Below are 20,674 nucleotides of genomic sequence, written 5' to 3' on the forward strand. Positions count from 1 at the left end.
CCTTCTTTTTGGTTGACTGGGAGGGCTGTGGTCCTGAAGAGAGATCCTGGGAACCTGAGGACAATATCCTAGATAAAAATCTGGTCCTCAGGTTCTCAGGCTCCAAGAAGAGGGGGAGACCCAAGGGGGGGGGGTACTGTTACGCCGAGCGCTCCGGGTTCCCGCTCCTCCCCGGAGCGCTCGCTACACTCTCGCTCCCGCAGCGCCCTGGTCAGATCCACTGACCGGGTGCGCTGCGATACCGCCTCCAGCCGGGATGCGATTCGCGATGCGGGTGGCGCCCGCTCGCGATGCGCACCCCGGCTCCCGTACCTGACTCGCTCTCCGTCGGTCCTGTCCCGGCGCGCGCGCCGGGTCTCTGCGATTTAAAGGGCCACTGCGCCGCTGATTGGCGCAGTGGTTCTAATCAGTGTGTTCACCTGTGCACTCCCTATGTATACCTCACTTCCCCTGCACTCCCTCGCCGGATCTTGTTGCCATTGTGCCAGTGAAAGCGTTCCCTTGTTTGTTCCTAGCCTGTGTTCCAGACCTCCTGCCGTTGCCCCTGACTACGATCCTTGCTGCCTGCCCCGACCTTCTGCTACGTCCGACCTTGCTTCTGTCTACTCCCTTGTACCGCGCCTATCTTCAGCAGTCAGAGAGGTTGAGCCGTTGCTAGTGGATACGACCTGGTCACTACCGCCGCAGCAAGACCATCCCGCTTTGCGGCGGGCTCTGGTGAAAACCAGTAGTGACTTAGAACCGGTCCACTAGCACGGTCCACGCCAATCCCTCTCTGGCACAGAGGATCCACCTCCTGCCAGCCGGCATCGTGACAACTACATTATTATGTTCCTCAAAAAGAAAATTCAAGCTGGAGATTCCAAGTGTGCGGCCAGCGCAGACTCAGTCGGCCCTAGCACCTCGCATACATTGCCGTCCCCAAAGACGGATTCTGCCAAATGTGTAATAGATGTTTCTATGGTTTCCTTCCACGTAAAAAAATTATTCATTTAGGAGGCCCCTTCCCCATCTGTTTTCCCCCTCTGCTCCTTCCGGTTGTCACGATGCCGGCTGGCAGGTAGTGGATCCTCTGTGCCAGAGAGGGATTGGCGTGGACCGTGCTAGTGGATCGGTTCTAAGTCACTACTGGTTTTCACCAGAGCCCGCCGCAAAGCGGGATGGTCTTGCTGCGGCGGTAGTGACCAGGTCGTATCCACTAGCAACGGCTCAACCTCTCTGACTGCTGAAGATAGGCGCGGTACAAGGGAGTAGACAGAAGCAAGGTCGGACGTAGCAGAAGGTCGGGGCAGGCAGCAAGGATCGTAGTCGGGGGCAACGGCAGGAGGTCTGGAACACAGGCTAGGAACACACAAGGAAACGCTTTCACTGGCACAATGGCAACAAGATCCGGCGAGGGAGTGAAGGGGAAGTGAAGTATAAATAAGGAGTGCACAGGTGAACACACTAATTGGAACCACTGCGCCAATCAGCGGCGCAGTGGCCCTTTAAATCGCAGAGACCCGGCGCGCGCGCGCCCTAGGGAGCGGGGCCGCGCGCGCCGGGACAGGACAGACGGAGAGCGAGTCAGGTACGGGAGCCGGGGTGCGCATCGCGAGCGGGCGCTACCCGCATCGCGAATCGCATCCCGGCTGGGGACGGTATCGCAGCGCACCGGGTCAGTGGAGCTGCCCGGAGCGCTGCGGTAGCGAGAGAGAAGCGAGCGCTTCGGGGAGGAGCGGGGACCCGGAGCGCTCGGCGTAACAGTACCCCCCCCCTTGGGTCTCCCCCTCTTCTTAGAGCCTGAGAACCTGAGGAGCAGACTTTTGTCTAGGATGTTGTCCTCAGGTTCCCAGGATCTCTCTTCAGGTCCACAGCCCTCCCAATCCACCAAAAAGAACTTTTTTCCTCTGATCGTCTTAGAGGCCAGTATCTCTTTCACCGAGAAGACGTCAGAAGAACCGGAGACAGGAGTGGGAGAAACTAACTTGGGAGAGAAACGGTTGATGATGAGTGGTTTAAGAAGAGAGACATGAAAGGCATTAGGAATACGGAGAGAAGGAGGAAGAAGAAGTTTGTAAGAGACAGGATTAATTTGGCACAAGACTTTGAAAGGACCAAGATAGCGTGGACCCAGTTTGTAACTGGGGACACGAAAGCGGACATATTTAGCGGAGAGCTATACCTTGTCTCCGGGAGCAAAAATGGGGGGAGCTCTTCTTTTCTTATCGGCAAACTTTTTCATGCGAGATGAAGCCTGTAAAAGAGAATCTTGGGTCTCTTTCCATATGATGGAAAGATCACGAGTCACTTCATCTACAGCGGGCAAACCAGAGGGCAAGGGAGTAGGGAGGGGGGGAAGAGGGTGACGGCCGTACACCACGAAAAATGGGGATTTGGAGGAAGATTCAGAGACTCTAAAGTTATACGAGAATTCGGCCCATGGTAGAAGATCTGCCCAATCATCCTGGCGGGAGGAAACAAAATGTCGTAAATAATCACCCAAGACCTGGTTAATTCTTTCCACTTGTCCATTGGATTGAGGATGATATGCAGAAGAAAAGTTTAATTTAATCTTGAGTTGTTTACAGAGAGCCCTCCAGAATTTTGACACGAATTGGACGCCTCTATCCGAGACTATCTGTGTGGGCAACCCGTGAAGACGAAAAATGTGTACAAAAAATTGTTTAGCCAACTGAGGCGCTGAAGGAAGACCAGGAAGAGGGATGAAATGTGCCATCTTGGAGAATCGATCAACGACCACCCAAACAACAGTGTTGCCACGGGATGAGGGTAGGTCTGTAATAAAATCCATACCAATCAGAGACCAAGGCTGTTCGGGGACAGGCAGAGGATGAAGAAAACCAGCGGGCTTCTGGCGAGGAGTCTTATCCCGGGCACAGACAGTGCAGGCTCGCACAAAGTCCACGACATCCGTCTCCAGAGTCGGCCACCAATAGAAGCGAGAGATGAGTTGCACAGATTTCTTGATGCCTACATGACCTGCGAGATGGGAGGAGTGACCCCATTTGAGGATTCCGAGGCGTTGGCGTGGAGAGACGAAGGTCTTTCCTGGAGGAGTTTGCCTGATGGAGGCTGGAGAAGTGGAAATCAGGCAGTCAGGAGGAATGATGTGTTGCGGAGAGAGTTCAACTTCCGAGGCATCCGAGGAACGAGAGAGAGCATCGGCCCTAATGTTCTTATCGGCAGGCCGAAAGTGAATTTCAAAATTAAATCGGGCAAAGAACAGAGACCACCTGGCCTGGCGAGGATTCAGCCGTTGGGCAGACTGGAGATAGGAGAGGTTCTTGTGATCGGTGTAAATAATAACTGGAAATCTTGATCCCTCCAGCAGATGCCTCCATTCCTCAAGTGCTAATTTAATGGCTAGAAGCTCTCGATCCCCGATGGAGTAGTTTCTCTCCGCCGGAGAGAAGGTCCTAGAAAAAAAACCACAAGTAACAGCATGCCCGGAAGAATTTTTTTGTAGAAGGACCGCTCCAGCTCCTACAGAGGAGGCATCAACCTCCAATAGGAAGGGTTTAGAAGGGTCAGGTCTGGAGAGCACGGGAGCCGAAGAAAAGGCAGACTTGAGCCGTTTAAAGGCGTCTTCCGCTTGAGGAGACCAAGACTTGGGATTGGCATTTTTTTTGGTTAAAGCCACGATAGGGGCCACAACGGTAGAAAAATGTGGAATAAATTGCCTGTAATAATTGGCGAACCCCAAAAAACGTTGGATAGCACGGAGTCCGGAGGGGCGTGGCCAATCTAAGACGGCAGAGAGTTTGTCTGGATCCATTTGTAGTCCCTGGCCAGAGACCAAGTATCCTAGGAAAGGAAGAGATTGGCATTCAAACAGACATTTCTCTATCTTGGCATAAAGTTGATTGTCACGAAGTCTCTGAAGAACCATACGGACATGCTGGCGGTGTTCTTCTAGATTGGCAGAAAAAATCAGGATATCGTCCAGATATACAACAACACAGGAGTATAAGAGATCACGAAAAATTTCATTAACAAAGTCTTGGAAGACGGCAGGGGCGTTGCACAGGCCAAAGGGCATGACCAGATACTCAAAGTGTCCATCTCTAGTGTTAAATGCCGTTTTCCATTCATCCCCCTCTCTGATGTGGATGAGATTATAAGCACCTCTTAAGTCCAGTTTAGTAAAGATGTGGGCACCTTGGAGGCGATCAAAGAGTTCAGAGATGAGGGGTAGGGGGTAGCGGTTCTTTACCGTGATTTTATTAAGACCGCGGTAGTCAATGCAAGGACGTAGAGAGCCATCTTTTTTGGACACAAAGAAAAATCCGGCTCCGGCAGGAGAGGAGGATTTACGGATAAAGCCTTTTTTTAAATTTTCCTGGATGTACTCCGACATAGCAAGAGTCTCTGGGGCGGACAGAGGATAGATTCTGCCCCGGGGTGGAGTAGTGCCCGGGAGGAGGTCAATAGGACAATCATAAGGCCTGTGAGGAGGTAGAGTCTCAGCTTGTTTTTTGCAAAAAACATCCGCAAAGTCCATATAGGCCTTAGGGAGACCGGTTACAGGGGGAACCACAGAGTCACGGCAAGGGGTACTGGGAACCGGCTTTAGGCAGTCCTTGAAACAAGAGGGCCCCCAACTCTTGATCTCCCCAGTGGACCAATCCAGGGTTGGGGAATGGAGTTGAAGCCAGGGTAGTCCAAGGAGGATTTCGGAAGTGCAATTGGGGAGGACCAAAAATTCAATCTTCTCGTGATGAGGTCCGATGCACATTAGAAGGGGCTCCGTGCGGAAACGTATGGTACAGTCCAATCTTTCATTGTTTACACAATTGATATAGAGGGGTCTGGCGAGACTGGTCACTGGGATGTTGAACCTGTTGACGAGAGAGGCCAAAATAAAATTTCCTGCAGATCCGGAATCCAAGAAGGCCATAGTAGAGAAGGATAAGGCAGAGGCAGATATCCGCACAGGCACAGTAAGACGTGGAGAAGCAGAGTAGACATCAAGGACTGTCTCACCTTTGTGCGGAGTCAGCGTACGTCTTTCCAGGCGGGGAGGACGGATAGGACAATCCTTCAGGAAGTGTTCGGTACTGGCACAGTACAGGCAGAGATTCTCCATGCGGCGTCGTGTCCTCTCTTGAGGTGTCAGGCGAGACCGGTCGACCTGCATAGCCTCCACGGCGGGAGGCACAGGAACGGATTGCAGGGGACCAGAGGAGAGAGGAGCCGGGGAGAAAAAACGCCTTGTGCGAACAAAGTCCATATCCTGGCGGAGCTCCTGACGCCTTTCGGAAAAACGCATGTCAATGCGAGTGGCAAGATGGATGAGTTCATGTAGGTTAGCAGGGATTTCTCGTGCGGCCAGAACATCTTTAATGTTGCTGGATAGGCCTTTTTTAAAGGTCGCGCAGAGGGCCTCATTATTCCAGGATAATTCTGAAGCAAGAGTACGGAATTGTACGGCGTACTCGCCAACGGAAGAATTACCCTGGACCAGGTTCAACAGGGCAGTCTCAGCAGAAGAGGCTCGGGCAGGTTCCTCAAAGACACTTCGAATTTCCGAGAAGAAGGAGTGTATAGAGGCAGTGACGGGGTCATTGCGGTCCCAGAGCGGTGTGGCCCATGACCGAGCTTTTCCAGACAGAAGGCTGACTACGAAAGCCACCTTAGACCTTTCAGTAGGAAACTGGTCCAACATCATCTCCAAGTGCAGGGAACATTGGGAAAGAAAGCCACGGCAGAATTTAGAGTCCCCATCAAATTTATCCGGCAAGGATAGTCGTAGACCAGAAGCGGCCACTCGCTGCGGAGGAGGTGCAGGAGCTGGCGGAGGAGATGATTGCTGAAGCTGTGGTAGTAGCTGCTGTAGCATCACGGTCAGTTGAGACAGCTGTTGGCCTTGTTGCGCTATCTGTTGTGACTGCTGGGCGACCACCGTGGTGAGGTCGGCGACAACTGGCAGAGGAACTTCAGCGGGATCCATGGCCGGATCTACTGTCACGATGCCGGCTGGCAGGTAGTGGATCCTCTGTGCCAGAGAGGGATTGGCGTGGACCGTGCTAGTGGATCGGTTCTAAGTCACTACTGGTTTTCACCAGAGCCCGCCGCAAAGCGGGATGGTCTTGCTGCGGCGGTAGTGACCAGGTCGTATCCACTAGCAACGGCTCAACCTCTCTGACTGCTGAAGATAGGCGCGGTACAAGGGAGTAGACAGAAGCAAGGTCGGACGTAGCAGAAGGTCGGGGCAGGCAGCAAGGATCGTAGTCGGGGGCAACGGCAGGAGGTCTGGAACACAGGCTAGGAACACACAAGGAAACGCTTTCACTGGCACAATGGCAACAAGATCCGGCGAGGGAGTGAAGGGGAAGTGAAGTATAAATAGGGAGTGCACAGGTGAACACACTAATTGGAACCACTGCGCCAATCAGCGGCGCAGTGGCCCTTTAAATCGCAGAGACCCGGCGCGCGCGCGCCCTAGGGAGCGGGGCCGCGCGCGCCGGGACAGGACAGACGGAGAGCGAGTCAGGTACGGGAGCCGGGGTGCGCATCGCGAGCGGGCGCTACCCGCATCGCGAATCGCATCCCGGCTGGGGACGGTATCGCAGCGCACCGGGTCAGTGGAGCTGCCCGGAGCGCTGCGGTAGCGAGAGAGAAGCGAGCGCTCCGGGGAGGAGCGGGGACCCGGAGCGCTCGGCGTAACACCGGTAACTTGGCCCCCACCATCGTGTGAAGACTGAACAAAAGAGACTTGTGAAACAGTTACAGGAAGTGGAGTGCCATGAGGACAAGGCACATTCCTCATGATATTTGCACACTCCCTAAATGCTAGAACATCCCCTAGCAGGGGGTGGGAACTTATGTTAATGACAAAGGTGATAAAAGCTTGAACGATTTGAAATAAAGCCCAGTGGACAGCACACAGGGAACGCTAAAGCACAATGGCTCTGTCTGAGTTATTTCTCTATGCTTCGGTATATACATTCTGTACAAGAACGATGAGTTTAATCCACCACAAATGAATGAGAAAGATCATTCTTTTGGTAGGGGAAATTTAGTGGAGGAACATCAGGCATGGAGATTCCGTATCGTGAAACTAGCCGAATAGTTTTCCTGTGGACAGATTCTACCCCCTCAGCTGTTGATCTCGGCAGCTCTTTCAGAGTTATCATGCGTATCTTGGTTGCTTCTCTGATTCATTTTCTCCTTGCCCGAGTTGTCAGTTTGGGTAGACGGCCTTGTCTTCGTAGGTTTTTGGTATTCTATCCATTTTTATGATTGGATTTTCCGAACCTCCATGGTACAGTGGCAGTGCCTACATCAAAAGAAATTATTTTTTTCGAATTTACTGCCATACTCAAAACACTGCTGCCTTAAGCACAGGCCCAGAGGTGTATAAAAAGCAACAGAACCTAGAGTATGACATAAATAAGCTGACATCTATAAAGAAATAAGAGAGACAAGAGGAGTGAGGATCCTGATCACAAGAGCTTACAATCTATGAGGAGGAGACAAGAGGAGTGAGGATCCTGATCACAAGAGCTTACAATCTATGAGGAGGAGGAGACAAGAGGAGTGAGGATCCCGATCACAAGAGCTTACAATCTATGAGGAGGAGGAGACAAGAGGAGTGAGGATCCTGATCACAAGAGCTTACAATCTATGAGGAGACAAGAGGAGTGAGGATCCTGATCACAAGAGCTTACAATCTATGAGGAGGAGACAAGAGGAGTGAGGATCCTGATCACAAGAGCTTACAATCTATGAGGAGGAGGAGACAAGAGAAGTGAGGATCCTGATCACAAGAGCTTACAATCTATGAGGAGGAGGAGGAGACAAGAGGAGTGAGGATCCTGATCACAAGAGCTTACAATCTATGAGGAGGAGACAAGCGGAGTGAGGACCTGATCACAAGAGCTTACAATCTATGAGGAGGAGGAGACAAGAGGAGTGAGGATCCTGATCACAAGAGCTTACAATCTATGAGGAGGAGACAAGAGGAGCGAGGATCCTGATCACAAGAGCTTACAATCTATGAGGAGGAGACAAGAGGAGTGAGGATCCTGATCACAAGAGCTTACAATCTATGAGGAGGAGACAAGAGGAGTGAGGATCCTGATCACAAGAGCTTACAATCTATGAGGAGACAAGAGGAGTGAGGATCCTGATCACAAGAGCTTACAATCTATGAGGAGGAGGAGACAAGAGGAGTGAGGATCCTGATCACAAGAGCTTACAATCTATGAGGAGACCAGAGGAGTGAGGATCCTGATCACAAGAGCTTACAATCTATGAGGAGGAGACAAGAGGAGTGAGGATCCTGATCACAAGAGCTTACAATCTATGAGGAGGAGGAGACAAGAGAAGTGAGGATCCTGATCACAAGAGCTTACAATCTATGAGGAGACAAGAGGAGTGAGGATCCTGATCACAAGAGCTTACAATCTATGAGGAGACAAGAGGAGTGAGGATCCTGATCACAAGAGCTTACAATCTATGAGGAGGAGGAGACATGAGGAATGAGGATCCTGATCACAAGAGCTTACAATCTATGAGGAGGAGGAGACAAGAGGAATGAGGATCCTGATCACAAGAGCTTACAATCTATGAGGAGGAGGAGGAGACAAGAGGAGTGAGGATCCTGATCACAAGAGCTTACAATCTATTGAGGAGGAGACAAGAGGAGTGAGGATCCTGATCACAAGAGCTTACAATCTATGAGGAGGAGACAAGAGGAGTGAGGATTCTGATCACAAGAGCTTACAATCTATGAGGAGACAAGAGGAGTGAGGATCCTGATCACAAGAGCTTACAATCTATGAGGAGACAAGAGGAGTGAGGATCCTGATCACAAGAGCTTACAATCTATGAGGAGGAGGAGACAAGAGGAGTGAGGATCCTGATCACAAGAGCTTACAATCTATGAGGAGACAAGAGGAGTGAGGATCCTGATCACAAGAGCTTACAATCTATGAGGAGGAGACAAGAGGAGTGAGGATCCTGATCACAAGAGCTTACAATCTATGAGGAGGAGGAGACAAGAGGAGTGAGGATCCTGATCACAAGAGCTTACAATCTATGAGGAGGAGGAGACAAGAGGAGTGAGGATCCTGATCACAAGAGCTTACAATCTATGAGGAGGAGGAGACAAGAGGAGTGAGGATCCTGATCACAAGAGCTTACAATCTATGAGGAGGAGGAGACAAGAGGAGTGAGGATCCTGATCACAAGAGCTTACAATCTATGAGGAGGAGGAGACAAGAGGAGTGAGGATCCTGATCACAAGAGCTTACAATCTATGAGGAGGAGGAGACAAGAGGAGTGAGGATCCTGATCACAAGAGCTTACAATCTATGAGGAGGAGACAAGAGGAGTGAGGACCCTGATCACAAGAGCTTACAATCTATGAGGAGGAGACAAGAGGAGTGAGGATCCTGATTACAAGAGCTTACAATCTATGAGGAGGAGGAGACAAGAGGAGTGAGGATCCTGATCACAAGAGCTTACAATCTATGAGGAGGAGACAAGAGGAGTGAGGATCCTGATCACAAGAGCTTACAATCTATGAGGAGGAGACAAGAGGAGTGAGGATCCTGATCACAAGAGCTTACAATCTATGAGGAGGAGGAGACAGGAGGAGTGAGGATCCTGATCACAAGAGCTTACAATCTATGAGGAGGAGACAAGAGGAGTGAGGATCCTGATCACAAGAGCTTACAATCTATGAGGAGACAAGAGGAGTGAGGATCCTGATTACAAGAGCTTACAATCTATGAGGAGGAGGAGACAAGAGGAGTGAGGATCCTGATCACAAGAGCTTACAATCTATGAGGAGGAGACAAGAGGAGTGAGGATCCTGATCACAAGAGCTTACAATCTATGAGGAGGAGACAAGAGGAGTGAGGATCCTGATCACAAGAGCTTACAATCTATGAGGAGGAGGAGACAAGAGGAGTGAGGATCCTGATCACAAGAGCTTACAATCTATGAGGAGACAAGAGGAGTGAGGACCCTGATCACAAGAGCTTACAATCTATGGGGAAATAGGAAGAGACAGAGTAATATTTATACAGTTGAGCCCCGCCCACTCCTGTCACATGATCATCCTCACAGGTCCTTCAACCACAATCTCTTCTTTCCTGCTGAGCTCCGCCCCCACATCCCCTGGTCACATGATTGTGACATCATCACAGGTCCTACAGCTCCAATATTTTGTAGCAGATACAGAGCAGGTCCTGGTGCATTACATGAGGAGGAGGTTTGTTACAGTGTGTTACTTAGGGGTCGGGGTTCCTCTATTCCTCACCTGTGTCGGCCCCAGAGGTGTGACCCTCATCTAGCTGACATCTCTGGTATTTCCTGTGGATATAGATGTACAGGGTGGGATCTCACTTCATGTGGTGAAGGATTTCAGGAGATGTTTCTGCTCAAAAAGTTCTTTCCTCCCCCCCCCCCCCCCCCCTCCAGGTGACCCCATCGTCTCCTCTTCTCCTGAATGACCCCCCAAGGATGGACAAGGACAGGAATGAGATGACTAAGAGAATATTCCACCTCACCTTGGAGATCCTCCACCTGCTGACCGGAGAGGTGAGGTGACCCATCTACATTTCTATCATCTTTATTGTATTATGGAACAAGTCAGAGATACAGAAGGGAAAATCCAGAATAGGAAGAATCCAGGGTCCTGTATAAGATCTTCAAGACCCCAGAACTGCCCCCAGTATTCCAGATGTGGTCACTAGAGCTCTATACAGGGGGCGCCATCTCCTCTTTGTAGTGAGGGAGGAATACTGGGGTCAGTCCCCTCATTGTCTCTCTCCATACACAGGATTACACCATAGTGAAGAAGACATCGGGGGAGTGTGTGGCCCCCAGCAGCCATCTCCAGGAGTCAGGAGGACAGAGCAGGGCCCGGGGCCCCATCATGGAGCCTCCACCTCACTCACCGATACATGATCAGAAGATACTAGAACTTATCCACAGGATCACTGAACTGCTGACTAGAGAGGTGACCCTGCTGGGACATTATACAGTAATGGAGGGGTCAGGTGATGACTGGAGAGGTGACACTGCTGGGACATTATACAGTAATGGAGGGGTCTGGTGATTACTGGAGAGGTGACACTGCTGGGACATTATACAGTAATGGAGGGGTCTGGTGATGACTGGAGAGGTGACACTGCTGGGAATGCTGGGACATTATACAGTAATGGAGGGGTCTGGTGATGACTGGAGAGGTGACACTGCTGGGAATGCTGGGACATTATACAGTAATGGAGGGGTCTGGTGATGACTGGAGAGGTGACACTGCTGGGAATGCTGGGACATTATACAGTAATGGAGGGGTCTGGTGATGACTGGAGAGGTGACACTGCTGGGACATTATACAGTAATGGAGGGGTCTGGTGATGACTGGAGAGGTGACACTGCTGGGACATTATACAGTAATGGAGGGGTCTGGTGATGACTGGAGAGGTGACACTGCTGGGACATTATACAGTAATGGCGGGGTCTGGTGATGACTGGAGAGGTGACACTGCTGGGACATTATACAGTAATGGAGGGGTCTGGTGATGACTGGAAAGGTGACACTGCTGGGAATGCTGGGACATTATACAGTAATGGAGGGGTCTGGTGATGACTGGAGAGGTGACACTGCTGAGACATTATACAGTAATGGAGGGGTCTGGTGATGACTGGAGAGGTGACACTGCTGGGACATTATACAGTAATGGAGGGGTCTGGTGATGACTGGAGAGGTGACACTGCTGGGACATTATACAGTAATGGAGGGTCTGGTGATGACTGGAGAGGTGACCCTGCTGGGACATTATACAGTAATGGAGGGGTCTGGTGATGACTGGAGAGGTGACACTGCTGGGGATGCTGGGACATTATACAGTAATGGAGGGGTCTGGTGATGACTGGAGAGGTGACACTGCTGGGAATGCTGGGACATTATACAGTAATGGAGGGGTCTGGTGATGACTGGAGAGGTGACACTGCTGGGACATTATACAGTAATGGAGGGGTCTGGTGATGACTGGAGAGGTGACACTGCTGGGACATTATACAGTAATGGAGGGGTCTGGTGATGACTGGAGAGGTGACCCTGCTGGGACATTATACAGTAATGGAGGGGTCTGGTGATGACTGGAGAGGTGACACTGCTGGGACATTATACAGTAATGTAGGGGTCTGGTGATGACTGGAGAGGTGACACTGCTGGGACATTATACAGTAATGGAGGGGTCTGGTGATGACTGGAGAGGTGACACTGCTGGGACATTATACAGTAATGGAGGGGTCTGGTGATGACTGGAGAGGTGACACTGCTGGGAATGCTGGGACATTATACAGTAATGGAGGGGTCTGGTGATGACTGGAGAGGTGACACTGCTGGGACATTATACAGTAATGGAGGGGTCTGGTGATGACTGGAGAGGTGACCCTGCTGGGACATTATACAGTAATGGAGGGGTCTGGTGATGACTGGAGAGGTGACACTGCTGGGACATTATACAGTAATGGAGGGGTCTGGTGATGACTGGAGAGGTGACACTGCTGGGAATGCTGGGACATTATACAGTAATGGAGGCGTCTGGTGATGACTGGAGAGGTGACACTGCTGGGACATTATACAGTAATGGAGGGGTCTGGTGATGACTGGAGAGGTGACCCTGCTGGGACATTATACAGTAATGGAGGGGTCTGGTGATGACTGGAGAGGTGACACTGCTGGGACATTATACAGTAATGGAGGGGTCTGGTGATGACTGGAGAGGTGACACTGCTGGGACATTATACAGTAATGAAGGGGTCTGGTGATGACTGGAGAGGTGACACTGCTGGGAATGCTGGGACATTATACAGTAATGGAGGGGTCTGGTGATGACTGGAGAGGTGACACTGCTGGGAATGCTGGGACATTATACAGTAATGGAGGGGTCTGGTGATGACTGGAGAGGTGACCCTGCTGGGACATTATACAGTAATGGAGGGGTCTGGTGATGACTGGAGAGGTGACACTGCTGGGACATTATACAGTAATGGAGGGGTCTGGTGATGACTGGAGAGGTGACACTGCTGGGAATGCTGGGACATTATACAGTAATGGAGGCGTCTGGTGATGACTGGAGAGGTGACACTGCTGGGACATTATACAGTAATGGAGGGGTCTGGTGATGACTGGAGAGGTGACACTGCTGGGACATTATACAGTAATGGAGGGGTCTGGTGATGACTGGAGAGGTGACACTGCTGGGAATGCTGGGACATTATACAGTAATGGAGGGGTCTGGTGATGACTGGAGAGGTGACCCTGCTGGGACATTATACAGTAATGGAGGGGTCTGGTGATGACTGGAGAGGTGACACTGCTGGGACATTATACAGTAATGGAGGGGTCTGGTGATGACTGGAGAGGTGACACTGCTGGGACATTATACAGTAATGGAGTGGTCTGGTGATGACTGGAGAGGTGACACTGCTGGGACATTATACAGTAATGGAGGGGTCTGGTGATGACTGGAGAGGTGACACTGCTGGGACATTATACAGTAATGGAGGGGTCTGGTGATGACTGGAGAGGTGACACTGCTGGGACATTATACAGTAATGGAGTGGTCTGGTGATGACTGGAGAGGTGACACTGCTGGGACATTATACAGTAATGGAGGGGTCTGGTGATGACTTGAGAGGTGACACTGCTGGGACATTATACAGTAATGGATGGGTCTGGTGATGACTGGAGAGGTGACACTGCTGGGACATTATACAGTAATGGAGGGGTCTGGTGATGACTGGAGAGGTGACACTACTGGGACATTATACAGTAATGGAGGGGTCTGGTGATGACTGGAGAGGTGACACTGCTGGGACATTATACATTAATGGAGGGGTCTGGTGATGACTGGAGAGGTGACACTGCTGGGACATTATACAGTAATGGAGGGGTCTGGTGATGACTGGAGAGGTGACACTGCTGGGACATTATACAGTAATGGAGGGGTCTGGTGATGACTGGAGAGGTGACACTGCTGGGACATTATACAGTAATGGAGGGGTCTGGTGATGACTGGAGAGGTGACACTGCTGGGAATGCTGGGACATTATACAGTAATGGAGGGGTCTGGCGATGACTGGAGAGGTGACACTGCTGGGAATGCTGGGACATTATACAGTAACACCACTGGAGGGGTCGGGGTGATGACTGTATCATTATGTGTCAGGTTCCTATAAGGTGTCAGGACGTGGCGGTCTATTTCTCCATGGAGGAGTGGGAGTATGTAGAAGGACACAAGGATCAGTACAAGGATCAGGTCATGATGGAGGATCAGCAGCCCCTCACATCACCAGGTAAGAAGAGACATATATATAGATATCACTGTCACCACTTGGTAACATAAAAATCTATCCAGCAGCACTGATGTATTCATTCCCTTTGTGTTCCCTACAGATGGAGTCATGGATAGAAATCCACCCGAGAGGTGTCCCCGTCCTCTGTATTCCCAGGACTGTCCAGAGGGAAATGTCCTAGAAAATCAAAAGGTAGATGAGGCTGGAGCGTCCCTGAAAAGTGACTCAACTAAAAATCATGATATTTTTCTTGTCTGTTTAGGGTGAAGATCTGATCGATCTTAAGGTTGAGGTGAAAGATGAAGCAGAAGAGGAGACGGATTTCATTGCTGATCAGCAGTGTAAGGAGGGGGACTCTCATTGGTTGGTAAATGAAATCCTGTATTGAGGGTCCCTTAGATCCTTCTGTGATGATGGCGTCTGCATGTGGGCCGTATCCTTGTCTGTTATGGCTGTACTGTTGCCATGACGATGCCCTATTCATTGTGGACATCTGGCCCATTGTTACTGTCTAGGGGTCCAAAAATAAAATGGAGCTCAGTGGGGGAGGTTTATCAAAACCTGTGCAAAGGAAAAGTTGCCCAGTTGCCCATAGCAACCAATCAGATCGCTTCTTTCATTTTGCAGAGGCCTTGTTAAAACTGAAAGAAGCGCTCTGATTGGTTGCTATGGGCAACTCAGCAAATTTTTCCTCTGGACGGGTTTTGATAAATGTCTTCCAGTATTTTTAGGGAGTTGCCTGTGATAGTTATTTTGCCTCACTCGCTCCTTACTGCATATTATCTTGTATTTTGGTATTCTGACTCCGGTTCTTCTTAAAGGGGTACTCCGCTGCTCAGCGTTTGGTACAAACTGTTCCAAATGCTGGAGCAGGCGCCGGGAGCTCGTGACGTCATAGCCCCACCCCTCATGATGTCAAGCTCCGTCCCCTCAATGCAAGTCTATGGGAGGGGGCGTGACTGTTGTCACGCCCCCTCCCATAGACTTGCATTGAGGGGGTGGGGTGTGACGGCATGAGAGGCGGGGCTATGTAGTCACGAGCACCCGGCTCCAGCATTCGGAACCGTTTGTTCCAAACGCTGAGCAGCGGAGTACCCCTTTAAGGCTACTCTTTGTCTATCGTTTGGGACCTCATTTGTCCTTCTGGTATTTGGCATACTGATTAATCTTTCCCTGTTTCACTTAACCTTTTGTGTCCCGGCCTATTCCATGGCTTGTACTTTGTAATTGTTTTGTTGTGTTTGTTTCAGTGACCTGACGCCCCCGCACCTAGCCACTGCCTAGGGTTACTACGCAAGTAGGCAGGGGAAGGGGATATGGGCAGTTCCTAGTGCACTTTTCACTGCCCTGTGTGACACCTCCACCCATCATCTGATCATCACTTGTAAATAATCTATTCCCTGTCTGTTCCCTACAGATGGAGTCATGGATAGAAATCCACCCGAGAGGTGTCCCCGTCCTCTGTATTCCCAGGACTGTCCAGAGGGAAATGTCCCAGAGAAGCATCAGGTAGATGAGGCTGATCCTATCCCACATCTCTATAGGGGGGTCCTGCAGTTATAGATGTGGGGGTAGATTTTGGGGGTCTCTGTTGCTCCTCCTGTCTGCTGTATTGTAGTGAATTGTTCTATATGTCACATCAGGGGGGAGATCTGACTAATAATAAAGTGGAGGATGAAGAAGAGAGGATGAGGGGTCATCACCCGTGTATGAGGGAAGTGAAGGAGGAAATTCCGGGAGGTGTTACCCCAGGTATGTAATAATTCCAGGAGGTGTTACCCCAGGTATGTAATAATTCCAGGAGGTGTTACCCCAGGTATGTAATAATTCCAGGAGGTGTTACCCCAGGTATGTAATAATGGATTACAGAGAGAATTGAGAGGTTTCTTCAGGGGAGGCTCCTCCTTAGAGATACATGACATTAACCCTTCAGGCCCCAGTGATCCCGTGTGTTATGTATAGTCAGGACCTGAGGGAGGTGTCATCTATGGGTCCGGTCAGGCTCCAGGTATTACACTGGGTTTAGTGTTAATGTAATTTTAAATGTCTTCTGGTAAAACAATAGATACCGTAATTGCAGGGAACGTTATATCCCATGAGTGACGCAATGTGCTACAACATGGCCACTTTAATTGGAAAGGACAGCAACTCTTTAAAAGGGTATTCTGGCACAGAAAATAGTTTTTACTTAAAAATGATCATCCCCAGATATACACCCTACTGGTATAGTGAATAGTAAATTGTCCTGGTTTCAGCATGTTTTATGCTTTATTTACCTTTTACAGGAAGTTGTGTAGTCCTCTTATTGTCAGTGTGGTGTTGTCTCAGCAGCTCCCCAGCTTTTCCTTCATTTTTGATCAGTGATAGGAAGGATCTGCTTCTGTGGTCTGACAGACAAGAATACAAGAATCTTGACTAATCGGACCCCCACGATCCTGCTATGGGTGGTGGACCGATGAGTCTCCTAAAGCCACCCTAATAATTAAAATACAGTGATCAGTATTTGAAGGGTTAATGGCGGGTATAAGCGGGATCGCTGATATCAAACACAAACACCTGTCTTTTCAACTATGTCCTAACATAACATTGAGTTCTGGTGACTGTGCAGCCATTAGGCCAGAGTTTCCCAACCAGGGTGCCTCCAGCTGTTGCAATACTACAACTCCCGGCATTCCCAGACAGCCTTGGGCTGTCTGGGCATACTGGGAGTTAGTTTTGCAACAGCTGGAGGCTCCCTGGTTGGAAAACACTGCATTAGGCTATATAGTCACCATTGTCATATCCATGTCTTCAGCCTGAGATGTGTATGCTCCAGTGGAAGTTGTGTAGTTCTTTCCAGTCTGACCACAGTGCTCTCTGCCAACACCTCTGTCCATGTCAGGAACTGTCCAGAGCAGGATAGGTTTGCTATGGGGATTTGCTTCTACTCTGGACAGTTCCTGACATGGACAGATGTGTCAGCAGAGAGCACTGTGGTCAGACTGGAAAGAACTACACAACTTCCTGTGAAGCATACAGCAGCTGATAAGTACTGGAAGGATTAAGATTTTTATATAGTAGTAATTTACAAATCTGTTTTACTTTCTGGCACCAGTTGATTTGAAAACATTTATTTTCCACCGGAGTACCCCTTTAAGGCTGAGTTCACACATTTGGGGCATTTTTTATTAGGTTTTTAGAGACAAAGCCAGTGGTTATGTGGACTCAACAAACTGATCATGTGTCCTACCTGATGGAATTTTGTTTGCTTAAAGGGGTATTCCAGGCAAAAACTTTTTTTATATATCAACTGGCTCCGGAAAGTTAAACAGATTTGTAAATTACTTCTATTAAAAAATCTTAATCCTTCCAATAGTTATTAGCTTCTGAAGTTTTCTGTCTAACTGCTCAATGATGATGTCACGTCCCGGGAGCTGTGCATGATGGGAAAATATCCCCATAGGAGCTGCACAGCTCCCGGGACGTGAGTCATCAGAGAGCAGTTAGACAGAAAACAGCAACTCAACTTCAGAAGCTAATAACTATTGGAAGGATTAAGATTTTTTAATAGAAGTAATTTACAAATCTGTTTAACTTTCCGGAGCCAGTTGATATATATAAAAAAAAGTTTTTGCCTGGAATACCCCTTTAATAGTTTGAAACAAAAGTCTCATCATCCATTTTTATCCCAACAGAAAATCCCATTAAGAATTCTGAGGGAAACTTCATGTTATCGCTGAATTATAAAGTAGAAGATGAAGATATGATGGAGCGCTCCTCAGGAGACGACCTCCTCACTCCTAATGTCCATCCAGATCTATCCTATAGTAATCCTCCTGATCATGAGGAACCTTCTCCAGACCAATCACAGATGATTACGACAAGGACAGATCAGAAAGAGGGGAAAAGGTTTCAATGTGCTGAATGTGGAAAACAGTTTTCAAGGAGATCAGGTCTTTTTATACACCGAAGAATTCACACAGGAGAGAAGCCATATTCATGTTCAGAATGTGGGAAATGCTTTATAAGTAAATCCTATCTGGTAAGGCATGAAAGACGTTACAAAGGAGAAAAGCCATTTTCATGTTCAGAATGTGGGAAATTATTTGCAAATAAATCAAATCTTGTGACACATGAGAGAATACACAAAGGGGAGAAGCCATATTCATGTTCAGAATGTGGAAAATGTTTTATACAGAAATCAAATCTTGTTTCACATAAGAGAAGTCACACAGGAGAGCAACCGTATTCATGTTCAGAATGCGGGAAGTGTTTTATACAGAAATCAAATCTTGTTACGCATGAGAGAATTCATAAAGGGGAGAAGCCGTTTTCATGTTCAGAGTGTGGGAAATGTTTTACAAGTAAATCTGATCTGGCTAAACATGAAAAGAGTCACAGGGGAGAGAAGCCATATTCTTGTTCAGATTGTGAGAAACGTTTTCTCCAGAAATCGCATCTCATTTCACATGAGAGAAGCCACACAGGAGAGAAGCCGTATTCGTGTTCAGAATGTGGTAAATGTTTTAAAGATAAATCAAATTTTGTCAGGCATAAGAGAATTCATACAGGAGAGAAACCGCATTCTTGTTCGGAATGTGGGAAATGTTTTATTACTAAAGTCAAACTAAGGATCCATCAGAGAAGTCACACAGGAGAAAAATCATATTGATGTTCTATATGTGGAAAATGTTTTATAAAAATTTTTTTTTTTTTTTTTTTCGAAATTTACCAGAGAATTTTTGCTGAATAACCAAATTGTATTTATTGGAGGCCAACTGTGAACGGGGTCAACAGAGTACCTGTATTCATGATCTCACCCACATCCAAATGATAGGGGATAAGATGTCTGATCGTGGGGGTCCCGCTGTTGGGGCCGGGTTCCTGTGACAGTGGTCGTGACCTCACAGCCATGCCCCCTCGTGATGTCATGCCCCCTCTATTCATGTCTATGGGAGGGGGCGTGTCTGTCGACACGCCCCCTCCCATAGACATAAATAGAGGAGGCGTGTCATGATGTCACAATCACGGCCTCCAGCTACAAGCGCTCTGAACAAAATGTTTAGAACGCTGGAGCACCAGTGTCCCTTTAAATTCCTGGTTTTGCCTCTGTGGCACTAACAGCCCCCAGCAGGTGCCCATTATAAGACCTCATACACACCAGTAAGTAGGTCCAAAACATGCACATCTTTCCATTAGACTTTTTTCTGCTTATATCTTAATCCCAGTTCTAACCTACAAATGTAGATGAAAGGTAGTGCCAAAAATAAATAAAAAATGGCCTTACTGTATCCTAGTCTCTTGTCCTACTTTCCACTCTTCCTTCTTAAACTGTACCTGTTGTTAACAAAAACTTTTTATATAATGTAGATAATACCATTATATGTATATTAGTAAAATACATTGATTTAAAAATGTGTATATTTGTGGGTGAAAAAAATGCAGTTTCTGCAGCTATTGCCTGTGTGTCTCTATGAGGAGACCAAATACAGGAAGTGAGGGCGGGACAAGCAGGGATCTGTGCAGGCTCCTGGCTTGTCAATCATCCAGCTGTGTTAGATAAGAGCATGTTATAGAGCCTTAGTGTACAGAGCCCCGCTTGTCCTCGGTGTGTACAGGGCCCCGCTTGTCCTCGGTGTGTACAGGGCCCCGCTTGTCCTCGGTGTGTACAGGGCCCCGCTTGTCCTCGGTGTGTACAGGGCCCCGCTTGTCCTCGGTGTGTACAGGGCCCCGCTTGTCCTCGGTGTGTACAGGGCCCCGCTTGTCCTCGGTGTGTACAGGGCCCCGCTTGTCCTCGGTGTGTACAGGGCCCCGCTTGTCCTCGGTGTGTACAGGGCCCCGCTTGTCCTCGGTGTGTACAGGGCCCCGCTTGTCCTCGGTGCGCAGGGCCCCGCTTGTCCTCGGTGCGCAGGGCCCCGCTTGTCCTCGGTGTGTACAGGGCCCCGCTTGTCCTCGGTGTGTACAGGGCCCCGCTTGTCCTCGGTGTGTACAGGGCCCCGCTTGTCCTCGGTGTGTACAGGGCCCCGCTTGTCCTCGGTGTGTCCAGAGCCCCGCTTGTCCTCTGTGTACAGAGCCCCGCTTGTCCTCTGTGTACAGAGCCCCGCTTGTCCTCTGTGTACAGAGTCCCGCTTGTCCTCAGTGTACAGAGTCCCGCTTGTCCTCAGTGTACAGAGTCCCGCTTTCAGGTTCCGGTGTTCGCAGAAAGAAAAGACGTGTCTATTCTTTCTGCAGTGTCCGCACAGCAATCCATTGTCATCTCTGAGGCGGCTCATTTCTGAGTGGTCCTAGTGCCGGCATGTTATGTGGAATGTCCACACGGAGATTTTCTATGCAGACATTCCATCATGTGAACATAGCCTTATGTCCATGA

The 20,674-nt window shown here is 49.2% G+C and overlaps 1 protein-coding gene across 1 annotated transcript in view; it reads left to right on the forward strand.

Moving 5' to 3' along the window:
• The window catches only part of LOC130301389 (zinc finger protein 585B-like), a 75,065-nt gene extending 55,409 nt beyond the window's left edge, over positions 1–19,656 (forward strand). Inside the window, exons 5-13 of the mRNA XM_056551621.1 lie at positions 10,156–10,225; positions 10,435–10,554; positions 10,796–10,975; positions 14,199–14,325; positions 14,426–14,517; positions 14,588–14,666; positions 15,743–15,834; positions 15,969–16,077; positions 18,000–19,656. Coding sequence (XP_056407596.1) covers positions 10,156–10,225; positions 10,435–10,554; positions 10,796–10,975; positions 14,199–14,325; positions 14,426–14,517; positions 14,588–14,666; positions 15,743–15,834; positions 15,969–16,077; positions 18,000–18,976 — 1,846 coding nt within the window. The 3' untranslated portion in view covers positions 18,977–19,656. The remainder of the gene's footprint in view (positions 1–10,155; positions 10,226–10,434; positions 10,555–10,795; positions 10,976–14,198; positions 14,326–14,425; positions 14,518–14,587; positions 14,667–15,742; positions 15,835–15,968; positions 16,078–17,999) is intronic.
• The last annotated feature ends 1,018 nt before the right edge of the window (positions 19,657–20,674 follow it).

Source organism: Hyla sarda, unplaced genomic scaffold (assembly GCF_029499605.1).
Source record: "Hyla sarda isolate aHylSar1 unplaced genomic scaffold, aHylSar1.hap1 scaffold_1127, whole genome shotgun sequence".
Lineage (NCBI taxonomy): Eukaryota > Metazoa > Chordata > Amphibia > Anura > Hylidae > Hyla > Hyla sarda.